At 52.6% G+C, this 19457-nt stretch overlaps 1 protein-coding gene across 2 annotated transcripts in view; it reads right to left on the reverse strand.

The window, feature by feature from the left end:
* Positions 1-19457, reverse strand: part of Bmerb1 (bMERB domain containing 1) — a 94372-nt gene that overhangs the window by 35263 nt on the left and 39652 nt on the right. For both annotated transcript variants that reach the window (XM_047532714.1, XM_047532713.1), the window contains exon 2: positions 6508-6631. In XM_047532714.1, the coding sequence (XP_047388670.1) occupies positions 6508-6631 (124 nt within the window). The remainder of the gene's footprint in view (positions 1-6507; positions 6632-19457) is intronic.

Below are 19457 nucleotides of genomic sequence, written 5' to 3' on the forward strand. Positions count from 1 at the left end.
ACTGAGTTGCATTGAGCCTCCCTAAGTTGCTGAGGCTGGTTTTGAACCTGTGATCCTCCTGCCTCAGCCTCCTGAGTGGCAGGAATTTTCAGCTCCCTTTATTTTCATCAGTTGCTAACCAGATGAAGTATCCAGATGAAAATTTCTGAGGATACACAGGGCTCTGTAGGGTTCTCCAGAGAATCATGACCAATAGGATTTATATACATAGGCAAAGAAACTTGATAAGGATTTGGCTTGTATGATTATGGAGGCTGACAAATCCCAGTCTGCCGTCAACAAGCTGGAGACCCGGGAGAGGGGATGGTGTAAGTCCAAGTCCAAAGGCCAGCAGCTCAGGGCCCAAGAAGAGTTGATGTTCCAGTTTGAGTCTGAAGGCTGGAGAAGATCAATGTCCCAGCTCAGCCACCAGGAATTCCCCCTTACTCAGCCCTTCTAGTCTATGCAGACCTTCTACTGATGAGAAGAGGCCCACCCACCATAGGACATCCATCTGCTTCACTCAGTCTACCAATAAAACATTAACCTCACCCGGAAACCCCCTTGCACACCCCCAGAGTCATGTTGGATCAAATGTCTAGGCCACCTGTGGACCAGTCAAGTTGACAGTCATAGATGACACTCTCCTTCCCAACTCACCAGAGTCCCGCAGGTGCAGAGCAGAGCCACTGAATGGAATCACCCAGAGTTAACAATGAAATACGTGTGTGACAAGACAGAGCCTGCAAGGAGAAGTATTTCCTTTCCTAAAATTTGTCCTGACCATGAAAGACAACCAGAAGCAGCAGGAGCTTGTCAATCAACCCAATCCTCCCAGCATCCCCACCTAAGGGACACGTAGAAACCCAGCAGGAGGATCCTTCCACTCCGAGGTCTAGCCTGGCCCCTTCCCCGGCCTCTGCCTTCTCTCTAGCCTCTCCACCCCGTCTCCGTTCCTTCCAGGCCCCCTCCCTCCCAACTCCTCAAATTCTTGTACATTTTGTCCAAGACAAATTGCTTTTCAGATGTTCTGCAGTTAGGGGCGTCTCCTCCCACCTATGTGTACAGAGGCTCCGGCGACGGTGACCTGTTCTCAGAGATGCTATTTAAAACCCAGAGTGCATCGGGAGTGACACAGAACTCCCCAGTGTGGCGGAGATGCGTCAGGTTACATAAATGCACAAGCTTCATCTCGCCCTTGGCTTGAAGCTCGTCCTCAGAGGCTTGGGAACGGCCGGTTCACGAAAGGGTCAAGAAGAGAGCGGGTTTGATGTGAGAAGACAATAGTGACAGCCCAGGCCCCCCAGCGGAGCTGGACTTGATGCTAGCCAGCCACACCCAGAAACGCCCAGCAGCGAGCTGTCAGGACGGCCACTCGGAGCCCCAGAGAGAAAGAGAGCTGCTTTCCAGCGTCCCCTGGAGATGCGGAAGCAGCCCTGAGACCTGCTCTCCCTCAGAGCACGGCGCGAGCAGCCACAGCAGGGAAGGGAATTTCGATCTGCCTGGTTCCCACAAAAAGCCCGTGACTTCCTAGCTGTGCCATCTCTTTGTCCTTTGCTCCAGCGCTGCCAGGGAGACATCAGGGCTCCAGTGCAGAGATGGGGAAACTGAGGTCCTAACAGGGCAAAATATCTGCTCACAACCAGAGTTGGGAAGAAGCAGAACTAGTTTCAAAATCAGCTGCACGACCCCATAGCTTGACGGTCGAGGCCATGGACTCACCTCAGAGAGCTGGCTTATATCATTGTCTGCTATCTAAAGGAGCCTGTGCAACTCAGGGCAAGTGACTTGACCTCTCTGTGCCTCCGCTTCTTTCATCTGTAAAGTGTGTGTGTGTGTGTGTGTGTGTGTGTGTGTGTGTGATTATCTACCTACAGGGTTGGAGTGGGAATTAAATGAATCAACACATGGATACACTGAGAATCCTACGCCACAGAGCAAGTGTTCAGAAGGCTGTCGTCTATCACTCAGGCACTGCTCCTTGGACCTCTGCCAGGTTCCCAGGGCCCGACCTCTTATCACACAAGGTACTTCTTAATTAAATGAAGTTCAGGAGTTCAAGGCCAGGCACTGGAAATACTGGAACTCCAGGGCTGTGCTTCTGAAATATGCCCTTGGCACACCCAGCGCCCCGCCTGCTGCCGGCTGACTCGGGCTGATTAGAAGCCACCGCTGCCCAGAGCAAGCAAAGAGACAGGGCACACGTCCCTTTTGTGAAAATCCAGCAAGCAGGTGTAAAGGGGAGATAACCCGCCCCTGCTGCACTCCGGGGCTGAAGTACTTAATTATCTGAAACCCAGATAAACAGCAGCAGCGGGATGGTAGGCGGATGCAGAGACGCTGGGCCAGGCAACCAGGGGCTGCGGGAGGTACTCCCAGCAATGATGTGAGCCGAGCCGGATGGGGGCAAGAAGAGGAGTGCCAGGTGGTTGCAGCCCCAGGGGGGTCACCTGCAGAACAGGCTGGGAGAGGCGGGGAGGGACCAGGGTGGGGCAGCCCGAGAGGCCAGGAGGGAGAAGCAGCCCTGGGGCCTTGTCCCCTGGACATCTGCTGCTGACTGCATGCAGAGGCAGTGTTGTGACACCGAGGGGCTTAGTGACATGGCCTAGTAAAGTTCATAAGATTGCTGAACCTCAGGAGAGTGACCCCAAAATGACATTTTGCATGACAGAAACCCGAGGACAAGCTGGGAATGACAGTGAGAGGAGACGCGGTGGATACTCAGGGTGGAGAACACATACCGCTGCGGTTCACTCACAGCAGACTAGCATCCCAAGCAGGGTCCATGAACTCGACCTTGAGGGCCTGATGCGGGGCCGGCAGGAAGCTGGGGGTTCTGATCTGTCCCTCAGCACTTGACAGAGATGGTGACAATGTGCACTCAGGGCTCAGCGTGCGCCTGGGCCCACAGAAGGGCTCAGTGTAACATGGTGGTCCTGGAGAACCCCTCTAGGAATAGGGCTCTGCAGACAGACAGTTCCAGCAGGCCGACTTTCCAGACCTTGACTAAGATGGAGCTCGTCATTCTCGGCTCCACAATCAATCGCTTATGTCCAAAGAACCAAAGTAGGAGCCACTCAGTTCCCAAGGCCCTCCGCTCAACACCGTGAAGGGAGACAAGCCCTGACCCGTGACGGTGGGCATGCTGCCGGGGTGGGCATGCTGCCGGGGTCGGCCTTGGCACTCGAGGAGCTGGGCAGAGAGCAGAGGGGTCCCTGCACTGGGAATAAAGGCAACAGCCAAGCGTAGGGTTGAGGGCTCAGCCTCCAAAACAATCATCTTGGGTCCAACTCCTGGTTCTGCCTCGTTCCAGCTACTGGCCTTGAGCAAGCCACTGCGCAGCGCACCACGGCTGCTTCAACCACCAAGTAGAAGGAATAGACCCGTCAGGATTCTGGGGAGAACTCCAGGAGCTCAAGCAAGCCGGTAAATGCATCTGTGTGGCACAGCAGGGCCCCCAGTAAACAGCAGCCGTGTGCTTTGCCACGGGTCCAAGGTCAAGTCCAAGGACATGAAGAGCCAGGATGACTCCTGAGCTTAGGAGTTCTTCCCGGTTCCCTGGAAATGGATAAGTCTCCCTCTCCTATTTCCTCAACGTCCTGGCAGGAGGAGAGGGAGGCCAGGCAGAGGCTGCGATCCAAAGGAAAGGGCAGGGGAGTGGTCAAACAAAGAGCCACCAAAGAACAGTTCTAGACCTTGGGGCAGGGGGCCTTGGAAGCCGAGGACATTCTCCACCGTGAAGCATGAGCGGACTTCCAGGCTCCACAGGAGTGGACGGGCATTAACGTGATCACTCTGGAGGCCCCGGTGTGACCAGACCCATCTCACTGGGCGTCTCAGCCAAGGGCCATCACATTCCTGCCATGCGGAGCTGCCCCCTCCCAGCCTGAAAATGCTGAACAGGGTCTGAGAGTCCATCCCCCGCCCTCTGTGCCAGGGTCATGCCCGTGCCAGTCGGGTGGGGGTTGGGGGAGCGGGGTAACGAAGGGGGTGCAAGGATCACCCACTGCACAGCCCACAGACATCAGGTGTTGGCCTGTGGGTGTCAGGCGCTGTTGGAGGTGCCGGGAAGACACCACAGTGAGGGACGCGTCCCTGCGGAGTTTCCACTCTCTGGGGAATGATCTTGGTAGACACAGCCTCTCCCTCCCTCCCTACCTGCGGCCTTCTTCACTTTCTTCCCTTCCTTTCCACTTCCTTCCCGTCTTCTCTCCTTGATTCACTCATCTAATGAACACCCCGGGACCAGAGTGCGTCCCAGCTGGGCTACCCATCACCGTGGGCTCCGATTTTCCCTTCTCCAAGGTGGACACAAGAGCAGGACTCTCCTGCAGGGTAAGCCCTACGCCCACACCAGGACCAGGCCTGGGAAACAGCTGCGGAACCTAATTCAAACATGAACTTGGCTCACAGCCTATTGGCTGGGAAGGCTGAGGGTGATGGATGCGGAGTCTGTCAGCTCTGAGTGTGCCGTGTCCTCAATCTGAGCCAACTTAGAGTCCTTTGCGCACCCGAGATGGATGAGTGGGTGCAGGTCCGGCAGGCTGCCACCACAGGAGGCCAGGCTCAGGGGAGCATCGTTATCATTTGCACCTGTCTGTAGGACTCCAGCAAGACCTCTGGGGGACTGGAAGCTGGCCCCTCCCCTGCACAATGTCACTGGGTCCTGGTGCTAAGTCCTGACTACGCTGGCGCTCTGGAACCTTTAGATGACTGGATTTATTCAAGCGTTTACCATAGACATTTGTCCCTAAGTGGTGGGACTTATGGACTTGATCAGGAAAATCCAGTGAGATTAAAAGTCAAAAGCGTGGTGCAGCGCTTGGCCTGGGGCTAGCGCTTAATAAATATTAGCTATCCTTGTCCTTAAGCACCACTGCATGCCAGGCTCCTGTGACGTGCCCGGAAGGACTTCTGTGTGCGCACGTAAACACTCACAGCAAAGGTCAGCAATGCACCATGGCAGCCTGGTTCCCGCGGCAGCAAAAGCAACCGTGAGCTCCTGCTGTCCTTCAGGGACCTCGCCTGGTCCTGCAGAGCCACGTGCATGTTCTCTCTCTTCCTCCCTAAAGCACAGGGAGGAAGGGATTGCTTCCAGACAAAAGGGATGATGTTTCGTATCCATAGAGTGGGAATGTTCTAGAACTTTCCTCTGAGGGTTCCCATGAGAAGGGATCACAGGCCGAATGAACGGCAGCTACTGTGCTGCAGTCCCTTGTACGGGGTGGGAGAGAAGGTCATACAATGTCATAGTGAGAATTTCGGTTTTGAAGGCAGGAAGAGCTGGGACCTGAGGCCCAACGCCCCTGAGGCTGTGCCTGTTGGGAGACCTTGAGTGGGTTGTTAGCCCTCCTTGAGCCTCAGTCTCCCCATCTGCAAAGTGGGGTGATCACACACCCAGCTGCACCGCGGTGTGAGACACTGGTGCACAGGCCGGGAGCTCGGTGCCTGTAAGAGGTGATGCTCCTGAGCTTCCAGCGAGGCTGGGTCAGGAGCTGACAGGCAGCTGGGAGAATTCTCCAGCAAGGTTACCTCTTTATCATCTGATTGATTGACTGACTGATTAATTGATGATGAAAGCACAAATTCCATTTTCCTTATTGACTTTCCGTTGGTTGAAATTCTTGGGGGCTGCAGCATCGCCCTGGTTCTGTGTCCAGTAGCCATAGCAGGAAGGTGGCTTTGGAGTTTGGCTCAGGCTGACCTGCGGTTTCCTGGGTCATCCGGGTCTCCTTCTGTGTTCTGTGGTTCTTGGCTTCGTATGTGCCCCTGGTCTCTTGCCCGTGGGGAGTTCTGGCCACCTCGAGCACAACACCTTCGGTTTTAAGAAGAGCTGAGTGTTCCCTTTTTCACCAGAGACCCTGCTCATAGCCAGCAAAAGTGTCATTGCACCTCAGTCTTCCAGACTTTTGCCCTTAGATGTCTGTCCCCGTCACCTCCTTGGGTTCCAAGATGGTGGGAGGAGCCCAGGTTACTTCTTAACCCTCTGTTGCTTGTTTGACTTTTAAACTCTATCTGCCAGAGCCCAATTTTTTAAATTACATTTTCTCTTGGAAGGTCCCCTGTAACTCCTGGGTTACCAGGGACCCCACAAGAGGGGTATTATTTCTCCCCTTTTACACACAATGGCACTAAAGCTCAGAGAGGCTAAGTAACCTGCCCAAGCTCACCCAGCAATTTTTTATCTCAGGCCTCTCCAAGCTCAGATGATGGGATCTTTATAGCCCCAGCGCAGGGTACCACCTGGGGGTCCCCTATCTGCTTCCCCAGTGGGTAGCATAGAAAAAGCTTGGGTCTAGAGTCAGATTAGCCTGAACGCAATCCCAGGGACCTGTGTCCCTGAGAGATGAGAGATGAGAGATGACAACGCCCACTTCTCTAAGAGGCAGTGAGAACTAAATGAGGTGGGGTTTTGTTGCTGTTGTTTAATGGACGCGATGCCTTTATCCCGAGCCCGGCACACAGTAGGCCACCCACAACCACCAGGGCCACGCCCCCTCCTGTCTCCACGGCTCCCGCAGCACTCACATGAACCTGAGCTCAGACTCCCGTCGGACCAGGACTTCCCGGAGACGCTGGATTTTTGCCATCTCCAGCTCAATCTCCTCCGGCATCATGGTCGTCTCTGCCATGGAGATGATGTCCAGCTGGGCTGCGCAGGGAGGAAACACAGGCGTCAGGACCCGAGGCCGCGGGCTTCCAAGACCTCCCACAGGACAGACCCTCTGTGGGCCCTGGGACTGTCAGGCACAGCCAGGACCACTGAGCTCGGCCACCTGCGGACCCTGGCCCGTGCTGCAGATGCTAGCTCACGAGGGGGCCCTTCAGGAGCCAGGAAACACGCTTTCTATCATGCTAGGGTTTGAATGTGGTGTGTCCCCACCAAAACTTGTGTGGGGGCCTGGGTACCCAGTAGAAGACTGTTGAGAGGTAGTAGGAGCTTTAAGAGGCGAGCAGGTCTTTAAGAAGGGGCTAATGGCTGGGTTCTCAGCTAATGGGCATGGATTAGTGGTCTGAAGAGCGGCTCGTTAGAGATCAAGTTCAGTTTCCTGGACTTGCCCTTCCTTCTGCTTATTTCCACCTTGTCCTGACACAGTACAAGGCACTCTCACCAGATGTGGCCACCCAGTCTTGAACTTTCTGGTCTTCACACCTATGAGTTAAAAATAAACCCCTTTTCTTTATAAACTTACCACTTCCTGGTATTCTGTTACAGCAACAGCAAATGAACCAAGACACAGGGGAAAAGTCTGTTGTGGTGCCAGCAGAGGCTCACCAAGTCCTGCTTAATGCATGGTCAGTTCCTGTCTGGCCCCAGCCTCGGAGCTGCCACCACCCTTGACCATGGCCGCTTTGCCCTGCCCCAGCCTCAAAGACTAAGGACAATTTGTGGAAGAAGAAAATTTCGTACCAATTATCTTATGGTACTAGTAAGTAATGTAAGTAGCAGTAACATAGAGTAAAGACACGTTTGTTGTAGAAAACTCAGGTAATGCGGACAGGCAAGAAAGAACACAGGAGGAAGTCATCCAGAACCCCACTGCTAACATTTTGATAGAGGCTCTTGCAATCTTATATAGTCAGAGTTACATATACTGCCGTACACTGGAACCATATGTAAGAAACTGTGCATTACCAGGTATGTACCCATGCATATTACCATATTCACAGAAAGACACTACACCCTGCCGTAACAAAACACCATGGGCTGGGTGGCTTGAATGACAGGAGTCTACTTTGACAGAGTTCTGGAAGCTGGGGGTCCAAGATCCAGGTGGCAGTGGGGTTGGCGACTGGAAAAGGCTCTTCCTGGCTTGTGGATGCTGCCTTCTGCCAGGATGCCCCCCGGCCTGTTCTTCCTGTGTGTACAGGGTGGGGGTGAGGGATGGAGAGCACGTTCTCTGGTGTCTCTTGATAAAAGGACACTAGTCCCATCCAATCAGGGCTGCACTTACGACCTCATTTAACCTAAATTACTTCCTTAGAGGCCCCATCTCCAAATGCAGTCGCCTGAGGGGTTAGAGTCTCAAAATATGAATTTTCAACCATTGACAGTGTGCATGATGTTTGTGTGTTTGCATAGGTGTGTATGCACGTATCACCACGTATGCTACCACTCAATCCTGTCCTATATTCTCCAGTGCATATGTCTGTGCTTCCGTCTCTATCTGTAGACACAGATATATGGTAATCTACATGACTTATATTTTGCACATAGTGCGCTCATACAGCACAACACAGACTGAAGATTTGCACCCTGAAGATCAGAAATCTGAAATATCCCAAAGTTCAAAGCGTTTTGAGGGCTGACTTAATGCGACATATGGAAAACTCCACACCTAACCTGAGGTCAAAGTGCAGGTGCACTGTAAATACCGCATAAGACTCCGGAGGCCGAGGCAGGAGGATCGAAAGTTGGAGGTCAGCCTCAGCAACTTAGTGAGGCCCTGTTTCAAAATAAAAATAAGGGCTGGGGCTGTGACTCTGTGGTAAAGCACCCTTGGGTTACCTTTGGACTATATGTGTAAAGTGTAGATGAAACATAAATGAATTTTGCTTAGACTTGGGTCCTCTCCCCCAAAATATCTCATTATGTATATGCAAAATCTGAAATCAGAAACACTTCTGGTCCCAAGCATTTGGGAAAAGTGATACTCAATCTGCATATACATAGTTTTATATATGCAACATATATAATTATATAGATATATATACACTAAGAATGTGTACTAAGATGTTAGTAGTTCGAAATGTTAATATATGCGTGTATCTATGTATATGAGTACATATATATACACACATAACTGCCATTCCACGTCATATTTTGGTGATATGGAGTCTTCTCACCAGCACACATCCCAAGCCCTCTCGCCTGTCCTCGGACGCGCTTCCTCGGCAGCAGTGGGCTAGGCCGGGTGGTTTTTCTGGTGTGGCACTGCCATGAATCACATGACCAGCCCGCAGGCCTTGGGGGTCCCCCTCCCTCCCCGTGTGCCTTCCCAAAGCTGAATCTCTGCCCACATCCGGGTTCCTTTGGGCTGCATTTCCAGAGTGAATGACTGAGTTTTAAAGGGTGCAGCAGTCAGGGCTTTACAGGTGGAGGGTGTGGAAGGAGAAGGGGATGTTCTTGCTTTACCGAGACCAACACACACCACCTCATCTGCTAACCCTCCAGCGCCACCCCTGAGCCTGGGCCCTACCCCACGCTCCTTTCTGCTGCCCAGAGTTGGTCTTTGTCCTCAGGCCCAAGTCCACGATCTGGCAAGCTGCCCTGGTTCTGCCTGTCTGTCTCCCTCCTGCCATCTGGAGCCCTAAACTAGCATTCCTGCACAGGGCAGGACATTGTGACTTGCAGACTTCGCTGAAGTCAACTCCTGCCTTCTTTAATCTCAGGAATAATGCCAATTCCCAGGAGCCCCTAGACAGCCTTGTCCATCTGTTTGGCTCCACTGGCCCTGAGTTCTTCGGCAGATGGAATTTGGAAAGTTACATACCTTTCGATCACCTAGCCCCTAACGGAACTGTTCCATTGCCAAAATAATCTGTTGCCCCTCCAGCAATCAAACCTCCATGAAGGAAGGCAATTCCAATTCCAATTCTCAAATTGAAATGAGTGGCCTCAGAGCCGGTGTGGTGGAGCACACTGTAATCCCAGTGGCCTGGGGCAGCGGTGGGACCCATGGGGGCCGATGGAGCCGATGATCTGAGTAGAAGTCCCAGCTCTGCCCCTCACTAGCTGCATGACTTGGGGAGATCTCTAACTCTTGGCGGCTCATGAGGATAAGGGAGCCCACCACCGGGCAGCTGTGAGGAATGAATTAGCCCAGGCACGTCAGGCTCAGCCTCTGGTTATGACCGCCTGCTCTGACCCGCCATCTCTTTTCATCCTCAACACAGGTCAGCAGGATCCGGATGCACTCGTTTTTCCAAAGGAAGCAAAGGTGCAGAGCCCACAAGGGCATGGTGAGCCTGTCCGTGTGGGCTCCAGATTCATGCTCTGCCCCATGGTGGCTGCCTCCTGTTCACTGGTGATCCAGGTCGATACCCCAGGACATTCACATCTCAGGGTCCCGGGGAGGTGCCGGCACAAATCACTTCAAACCACAGGCTTAAAAACAACAAGAGTTTCCCTCGCAGTTCTGGAAATCCAAAATCCAGGCGGTGGCAAGCTACTCCCTAAGAAGACTCCAGGGGAGGGTCCCTACTGCCTCTCCCAGCTCCTGGGGGCTCCAGCACCTCTTGGCTTCTGGTTGCATCACTCAAGAGCTGTTTTCACGTGACAGCCCTCTTGGTGACTCTGTGTGTCCTTCTCTGTCCTGTTAGATTGAGGACCTACCCTAAAATTGCAAATAAGGTCACTTTCTGAGGTTCGAGGTAGTTATGAATTTTAGGACAGTAACTGCTACGGAGTCCCTGGCTTATACTTTTTTGACTTTATGATGGTGCTGAAGTCATATGCATTCAGTAGAATCCCCTACTTTGCATTTCAAATGTGGATCCTTTCCTGGTCTAGCAGTAGGCGGATGCATCCTTTCCTGCAATGCTGGGCAGCCACCGCTCCATTGGCCAGGCAGTCCCAGGGGTGAGCCGCTGAGATTCTTCCGCGTTCTGCTGCTGAGCAGGGGCTCTCCAAATGCTTTAGCTCACCAAGTGTCACAGTCTTGGCTGGAAGCAGCAGGGGTGCAGGAAGAGGGGAGTGGGGAGAGGTCTGGGGTTTGGCAAGAGCCTGTTGGGGGCCAGGGCTGCGATCCGATCTGAGTGCAAGTTCTTCATCAGCTGAAGAGTCTTTTTATCTCATTTTCCTTCTCTGCAAAATGGGGCTCCACAGTTATCATGCGCTGGAGCTTTCTGTCTTTTTGCATTTAATCCCGATTTTACAGACAATAACTCTGAGGCTCAGGGAAGGAAAGTGACAGCTCCTCATGGCTGAAACATGGCCCAGTCAGAATTCAAACCCAGCTGGCTCTTTCTCCCCACCCGGCACCGCACGCCTGGACCCCATGCTATAGCTTCCCCACCAGGACTGAACGCATGCGCTGTGGAGGTGCACGTGCGGAGTGGAGCGCGCCACTGCTCTGCTCTCCTTGGTTCCCATCTCGGCTCCGACGGGCCACCTGCTTTCCAGGGGACAGATGCTGAAAATGGCAACACACCCCGGGGCGAGGCGTGGGACGGAGAGAGCTCATCACGCCCCACGCGTTGGCATTTTACCTCCATCCCTGGGGGCGGGCGGGGGTGGCGGCTGCCAGGCTCCAGGTGTTGCCATAAACATTCATCTCCATGCGGGCGGAGAAAGGGGCTGAGACCTGTGTTGGAAAGTCTCACTCAAGGATAGTCTCCTTCCTACAGAAGGGAAGTCCCAGCCTCGAATCAGATACCGAATGGCATCTCTTCTCGTGGTGAGCAGGCTCTGCCGGGCCTGGCACGGGCTCTTGCACGCCTTATCTCATGCAATCTTGGCCACGCCCCAGGCCAGGGGTGGACGAGCCCTGGCCAGTAGGCTGCCATCCAGCCCTGTGCCTGACACCCTAAGTGCACAGGAACTTACTGGAACACAGGTGGTGCACATTCCTTTATATATTATTCATGATTGGTTTTACACTACCACAGCAGAATTGAGTACTGCAACAGAGACCACAGGGCCCACAGAACCTCAAAAATTGACTTCCTGGCCCTTTGCAGAAAGAGTTTGCCAACCCTGCTGTAGGTGGTAGATACTGTGACTCCCTAGTTTGGACGTTAAGAAACCAGGCCTACCCAGTAACCATAACAGCTAACACTGTGGCGCATGTACCTCATGCCAGGTGTGTGTTCTACCTTATCTGATTCCTGGAACAGACCCGGGTGGTCAGTACTGTTATCCCATTTCCGAGATGAGAAAGGGAAGGTGTAAGAGAAGATGTGAAGAAGAGGCTGAGATTTGAAATGAGTTCCAGCCAAGCCAGAGCCCTTGCTGTCAATCACAACCAAGGACACTGTCCTACTGACAGTCATCACTGGATAACCCCTAGAGTACAGAGTTAGGTCCAGAGACCTCCTGGTCTTCAGATTCTGAGGACATGAATAAGTGAATGTCACACATGGTTGGTTTCCTTTCAGTCTGAATTAGTGTAATACAAACTAGCATGACACGATGGCGCCTTCCCGTGCTGTCCAGCTGGAGGGCAGGCATCCAGCAGCTGCTGAGACATGGGCCCCCCAGAGGAGATGGGAGGAAGGCTCCAGGCCGGCCAGCGAAGCTGGTCACTAAGAGGCCATACTGCATATTTCCAAGCGGAGCCACCAGCCGAGTGGTGAGTGTGAAACCTTGTGGCACACAAGTCCCCAGGGCCCCAACTGCCACTGCTCTCACCCAGCTTCCAGGAGCTGAGTCATTTCTGGGGGAGAGGCAGCTAAATCCATCTTTCTATCCCCAAATGCCACCCCAGGAAGAGGCTTGCCTCACAGGCAGCAGCCTAGCAAACAGGAGCTGAGCACCAGGCATGACGGGATGTGCCAGCAGGGTTAGTCATTTATCTTGAAAATGGAAACTACCCAGGGACAGGAGGGGTGGAGGTGATGGCGGACCAGGGCTGGCAACCTCCTAGAAACTTCTCATTTAAATACAGACCAGGTTGGTAAAACTTCTAGGCACCGAAGAGGAGTCTCCCTTAGTCTCTGTCCCATCCATGGGTCCCAGGATTCCAGGATGCTCCGTCTTTTGCTTCTGCTCCATAATGTGGTGCGCCTGGTATACACCCAGAGCCCACTTATAGGAAGTATTTATGTGAGCAAGTACTAGCTTCTTCCCCTCAATACCCTGGGAGGTAGGTACTTTCACTATCACCCTCTCTTTCCAGATTAATCTTATGAGGTTTATGAGTGATTGGTCAGTGGATGCCAACGCAGACCTGATTCCCAACCCGAGGCACTAAAGCCAAAGAGCTACCGAATGGCATTTCCAGAACTCCAAAACTGCGTGGAAACATCGCAGCCGTGTGCTCGCCACGTGGCCCTGTGCTCAGTATTTCTATACATTGACTTTCTTCTGAAGCAGTGCTGGTGAGGGACCCCAGGGCCTCCCGAGTGCTAGGCAAGCACTCTGCCCTGAGCCGCACCCCAACCCTGTCATCTTCTTAAGCAGAAGCACGGTGGCCCAGCGAAGTTGCTCACCACTCGGAGCAACCATGGGCGCTTCCTCCTGGTGTCGATCCAAGAGTCTTAAATGCCTGGCAGATTCATCTGAGCCCCGTTACTGGAGAGCCACCATCCTGAGGCACTTCAAAGGCTCCTGGTGCCATCCCAGCCCTTTCTCTCCTGGTCACCCATGGAGACCTTGGTCTTCCTGGGCAGAAGCTCACTTCCACCCCAAATAGTCCATCACGGGAGGTGCTGGGTGCCTCTCCTCTCGCTCTAATGTGACCGTGAGAAGCAGCCGGTTGCTCTTAATGAGTCACCATTTCCCAAGGAGATGAAGTAACTCCTTTTGCGGACGCTCCTGGCTGCTCTACCCGGCCCCACCCCCAGCCTGCCTTGCGAAGGAGGATGCCGCGGGGCCCAGACAGGAACTGGACCTCCTGTTGCACAGTCCTGTCCCCTACGTCATGTCTCTTTACCTTCACAATCACCCTGAAAGATGTGCGGTTGAGAAAACCGCCTTGCCTTCAGCTCCTGGCAAAAACTGTTATTCTCTAATACAACCTCCCGTTTAAATTTCTCCGAGTGTCTTTTCTCTCAGCCTCGTTTGATTTGGCTAGGGACACAAATGTAATGAGGGTGCTATGATTTGGATAGGTGCCTCCCAGAGGCCCACGTGTTAAAAGCCTAGTGCCTGGCTGGGTGCTATTGGGTGGCGAGGAACCTTTAAGAGGCGGGGCCTAGTGAGAGGTCTTTAGGTCATGGGAGGCTTGCTCCTAAAAGGGAGGTGGGGGCCTACCCCTCCTCTTCCTCTTTCTTGTTCCCAGTCCGGGGGTATTTGTTACAGTAACAGAAAGCATTTAACAGAAAGCCCCTCAGTGGTGGGCTAAGACACAGGCCTTGGAGAGAGGCAAGCTCAGGCTTCCCCTGGCTTTGCTTCTTTCTCAGCTGATGTTGGGCACACGATGTAACCTAGCAAACCCTCAGTTTCCTTATTGTGCTCCCAACAGAGCTGGTTCCATCTGCCTCTTTTCTTTGGTCTCAGGACACCTTGGGGCTGGTTCCACACGCTGGGGCTGGCTCCTTCCGGGACACACTCTCGGGCAAAGCTGAACCACCATTTGAATATGTCCCTAGGACTTTGCCACAGATGGAGATTGCTGTTCCCAGGTGGGATTTCCAGAAAGAGTCTCCTTGAATGCTGAACGTGTCACCTCCACCCGGGCTTTGAAGGGGATGACACATGAATCCTGGCAAATCACTCGGCCACCTGTAATGTCATGGTGCATTACTCATGTCCTCTCCTCGACGCTTCTAAGTGACCTCCAGTGAGTCACCACGCCACTCTGGCACCTTCCCCCTAACCCCAACTCAAAGGGCTCAGAGTGGTTTCTGAGGCCCTCCGGGACCTCGCGTGAATAAGCCTTCCTCCTACTTCAGAGGGAACTGTTGGGGCTGTCGGATTAAAACTGTGGAAATTAATAACCCCGTAATAACCACAAGATAATTGACCAATTATAATTGCATAAACGACTAATGTTTTTCAGCCCTTCAGCTGCTTCATCCTATTATTCAAGGTTCCTTTTAAAAAAAAAATTTTTTTCCTCCACTCCTGCAATCTCAGAACAACCTCATGAATATAGACGATTATAAATCTGTCCTGAGCAGCAATTCACGCATCTTTACCAAACTCCCAGAGACGTGCAATTTACAAACCGATTCAGAAGTAAGCAGAGGGTCCCCGTCACGCAAGGATGGTTAGAGAACCAGATGGTGCCACTTGAATCCACGCTCAGCAGGGCTGAAATGATGGGAATCTGGAGGAAAATAAATTGGGACTGTCTGAAGTAATATTTCAGTTTTTAAAAAATTGCTTAGCCTGGAAATCATGTGGCTCATGTAATTCCTCACAGCCTGGAAACTTGACGGGAGATAAACTGTACCAGGATCATTATTTTCATTGGGAAAGTTCAGGACCTTGTAATAGTGTGGGACGTGTCCTTTTCTGAATGAGGTTGGCCTGCAGGAGGGTTGGGGACAACCTGCCAGGGAAGCCATGGAAGCCCACAGGGCTGCAGAATTGGAAACCAGAAGGAAGTCAGGTTGTAGCAAAAGAGGGAGGAAGCAGCGGGGTGGGGGGGTGCACTCCTGCTACCCCAGCAACTCAGGAGGCTAGGGCAGGAGGATCACAAGTTGGAGGCCAGCCTCAGCAACTGAGCAAGGCCCCAAGAACTTAGTGAGACCCTCTCTCAAAATAAAAGAGTTAAAAGGGCTGGGGATGTGGCTCAGTGGTAAAGTGTCCCTGGGTTCAATCCCTAGTACCAAAAACATAAAAATAAAAAATGAAGGAGGAGGAGGAAGCAGATATGAAAACAGAAAGGCTGGGCTGGAAGTTCTAAATGAAGGGGTTAACCACAAAGGCAAAGCATCAGGCCTGGAAATCCCTAGGTGTGTGTGTGTGTGTGTGTGTGTGTGTGTGTGTGTATTTTTTTTAAGTTAAATAAAATTCCTACTTTGTTCAGATTTCTTTGGTTTTTACCTAACCAAGGTTTTAATCCTTATTCCATGCCAGGATCCCACCTGGGATACCACGTGAGGTGGAGTCATGTCTTGGCTGTGACGGTGTCTCGGACTTTCCTGGTCGATAATGACCTTGACAGTTTTGAAGGGTACTGGCCAGATATTTCGTACAATGACCCTTAACTGCCATCTTCCTCATGCTCTCTGATGATCAGGGTTCTGAAGGTTTGTGCCCCCTAAATTCACATACGGAAACTTAGCGCCCTATGAGGCCTTTGGGGAGGCGATGGGCTGGTGCCGGTTCCCGCTTCATGGTCGGGATTAGCACTCTCAGAAGGGAGGGTGACGGGATTGTGCCCTCCCTTTCTATCACATGAGGACACAGAGAAGGTGCCCTCAAAGAGACAGGAAGCGGGCCGACCTACGCTGAATCCACCGGGGCCTTCCTCTAGGGCTTCCCGCCTCCAGCACTGTCCCTCGCGAATTGCCCTGTCTATGGTTTTCTGTTAGAGCAGCCCAGATGGACTGAGATGATTAGACGGGGGTTGTAGGTTTGGGGAGGAAGACCGCAGGCTTAGGTTGTAGGACTGGGGAGCCACGAGAACGGAAGGTAAATGGCCGTTCTCACCTCTTCTTACAGAACCGGCTCGTAGGACGACTGGGCCCTGCTGATGATCACCTGGCTGGGTAGTACCTGTCTGTTTTCCCTACCGTTCCTTGCCCTTCCTCTTCTCCGTACCGTACTCTCTGGAAAGAAGTTACTATGCTCAACCCGCATGTGTTGGGTGGGGAGCTATACACACTTCCTCAAGGGTGGGGCATAGTAGTATTTTTATAATTAGGAAAATTTTCCACATTGAAAGACGCAGATCACGTGCCAGGGGAGCACATATCCAGAGCTTCCTGTGCATCCCAGCTGGAAGTGTGGCAAGGGTCAACAGCCCAGCAATGCAGCAGAAGATGGCAAGATCTAAGTGTACAAATCCAAGGTAGACTTGGCTTCAGGCAAAGACAAACTGGGTGCGATGGAGGCTGAGGCAGGAGGATTGCAAATTGGAGGCCAGCCTCAGCAACTGAGTGAGACCCTGTCTCAAAACAAAAAATAAAAAGAGCTAGGATGTGACTCAGTGGTAGAGAGCTTGCCTAGCATGTGTGTGTCACCAGTAACACACACGCACACTAAAAACAACAAAATCAAAACACTGGGCACGAGAGCCAGGCAAAGGTTGAGCTGGCTGTATATGCTTTGCAGACACTGATCTTTATTCTTTCTCACGTCCTTTTTGAATACTCAGGACTCTGTCCTCAGTGCACCACTGTCTCTCCTCTGGGGGCTCCGGGCAGATGACACGTCTCCCTATGTCACTGATGTTCTCCCTACACCAGGCGATGTTCTCGGAGCAAGAAATGGGACGCCATCCTGGCGAGGAAGATGGACAGCTGTCACTTACATCAATGAGTCTATGAGGACAGTAAGATGCAATTAAGGGCTGTAAAGCGACAGGCGGGCGTGGGCCACACAGGCCCCTCTGAGAAGGGGCACTTGAGTCGACTCTGAAAGACCAGCGAGAGCCGCCTGGGAGGATGGACGGGAAGAAAGCCCCAGGAAGGAGCTTCCCATGCTGGCGGAGGAGAGGCACAGGAGGCAGAGGCGGGAAGACGGAGACCCAGGAGCTGGTGGGGACCCTGGCGGGAGGGTGGGGCTTCAGGCCCGGTGGCTGCGCTGCAGACTTCAACCTGACCGAGATTTTAAAAGTCGTTGCCTCTTCCAAGAGAGATGCCCTGGTACAAGGACCAGCACAGGGACAGGAAGGCCACCCTAGGACACAACGAAGGTGCAAAACAGGCAACAAAATGAAAATGATGAGCACAATAAATAAACGCACGATTTATTTATGCAGGTTCCTCGGCTTCTTCCAACTAAACCCAGCCACCCTCCAGCTCCTGCCTTGCTCTGTGTGGGGGGACAGCCTGGAGGGAGCTGTTCCCACGCAGAGCCACCTGGACGGGCTCATGGGGTGAGTTCCAGAGAGCCAGAGCCTCTCCCGGCACAAACACCAAGGATCGCACTTGACCCGAGGTTGGGGTCTGAACGCAGATCCGGGCCCCACGTGTGTCCTGTCTTGCCTGGCAGCTCCTTAGGTGGGCACTGGACGCTGAGGGCAGTCTGGGTTTGATAGAGGATGCAGGGGAACGCATTAGATCTGGACTGGATTTCCAAGAATAAAAGAAATTCAAGCCGGGTGCAGCGCACATGCCTGTCATCCCAGCGACTCGGGAGGCTGAGGTAGGAGGATCGCGAGTTCAAAGCCAGCCTCGCAGCAGCAAGGCGCTAAGCAACTCAGTGAGACCCTGACTCTAAATAAAATACAAAATAGGGCTGGGGAGGTGGCTCAGGGGTCCAGTGCCCCTGGGTTCAATCCCTGGTGCCAAAAAAAAAAAAAAAAAAGAAAGAAAAGAAAAGAAAAAGGAACTCAGAACCAGGATGGCAGATGCTGCGGATGAACAGCAGGTGATCAGTTGTGTTTGGGGGGATGTAGAAAACGCGAGACTCTGATGTGGGGAGAGGCAGAACGAACCACCAACACCTCCAGGCACCGAAAGCTCCAGTGTGACTCACGGATCGGCCACGTCAGAGACAGCTATTTTGAATCCAGCTGGAAAGTTCAGCTCTGTCTGCCTTTCCTGGGAGCGGTGAGTGGCGGACCGTGGCTGCCAGCTATTCAAGTTGCCGCTTCCCTTAAACAAAATCTCAACCAACAGAGTACCATAAACCTCGGCCACCTGACCGCCCGGTAGGTGAAAAACAAACCTCTACGGAAATCTGGGCTCGCGGAGCCACGAAAGTCTCTCTCCAGGAGAGCAGCCCTTTCCTTTTCTTTCCCACAAAAGGAATTTTACCAGAGGAAGGCCAAGCAGTTCCTTCTAGAAGAGGGGACATGAATGGTAATTTCCTATTCCTGGCAGGTTCCTAATACACTCGTTCAAGGCATTTAGCTTCTAAATATTATTGTGTGATGTCCTTATGTGGGATGGACATCTATTGATTTTGCCCCTTAGACTGTTTTCTGTGACTATAACAGAACACCTGAGGCTGGGTGATTTATTAAGAATAGAAGTTTATTGAGTATGGTTCTGAAGGCTGCAAAGTTCAAGATCTGGCACCAGCATTCCACGAGGCCTCCCTGCGGCATTACAACTTGGCAGAGGGCACTGCCTGTCAAGACAAGGCAAGCCGGCTAGGTGGGCTCTCTCTTTCTCCTCTTATAAAGCCACTGATGCCATCCTGGGGATCCTGGCCTCATGACTTCATCTAATTCTAATAACTCCCCCAAAGCCCCACCTCCAGCTACCATTAACACATGGTTTGGGGACTAAGCTTCTAACACATGAATTCTGGGGGACAGTCCTGCCATGGCGGCCCTGAGCATCCATCCGCTCTCTTTGGTCACAGGACTCCTTTTTCCTCTGGGACAGCAGAGATCCTGGTGATTTAGTGGGTCGACCCCAGAGGGGTGGCCTAAGCCTCCCACCGGGTGCCATTTCCTGGGTCCCTGGGCCTGGTTTGATGGGCTCAAGGTCTCAGACACATCATGGACAGTCAGGGCAGCTTCTGCCTGGATTCCTGGGGGGAAAGAAACCCTGAGATCACGTGAATTCCAAGTGCAAAATCCTCACCGTGCGGAGAAGAACTGGGAGATGGAGAGAGACGGGAGTTATTTTTTGAATCCCTGGACCAACCACCTCTTAAGTATATATATATGTAAAACAAATGCATTCCTTTTCAGTGTAAGCATTTTAGGTCGAGTTTTTCTGTCCCAGAAAACCAAAACGAGTCATGC

The sequence above is a fragment of the Sciurus carolinensis genome, chromosome 18, assembly GCF_902686445.1.
Source record: "Sciurus carolinensis chromosome 18, mSciCar1.2, whole genome shotgun sequence".
In the NCBI taxonomy this organism is placed as follows: domain Eukaryota; kingdom Metazoa; phylum Chordata; class Mammalia; order Rodentia; family Sciuridae; genus Sciurus; species Sciurus carolinensis.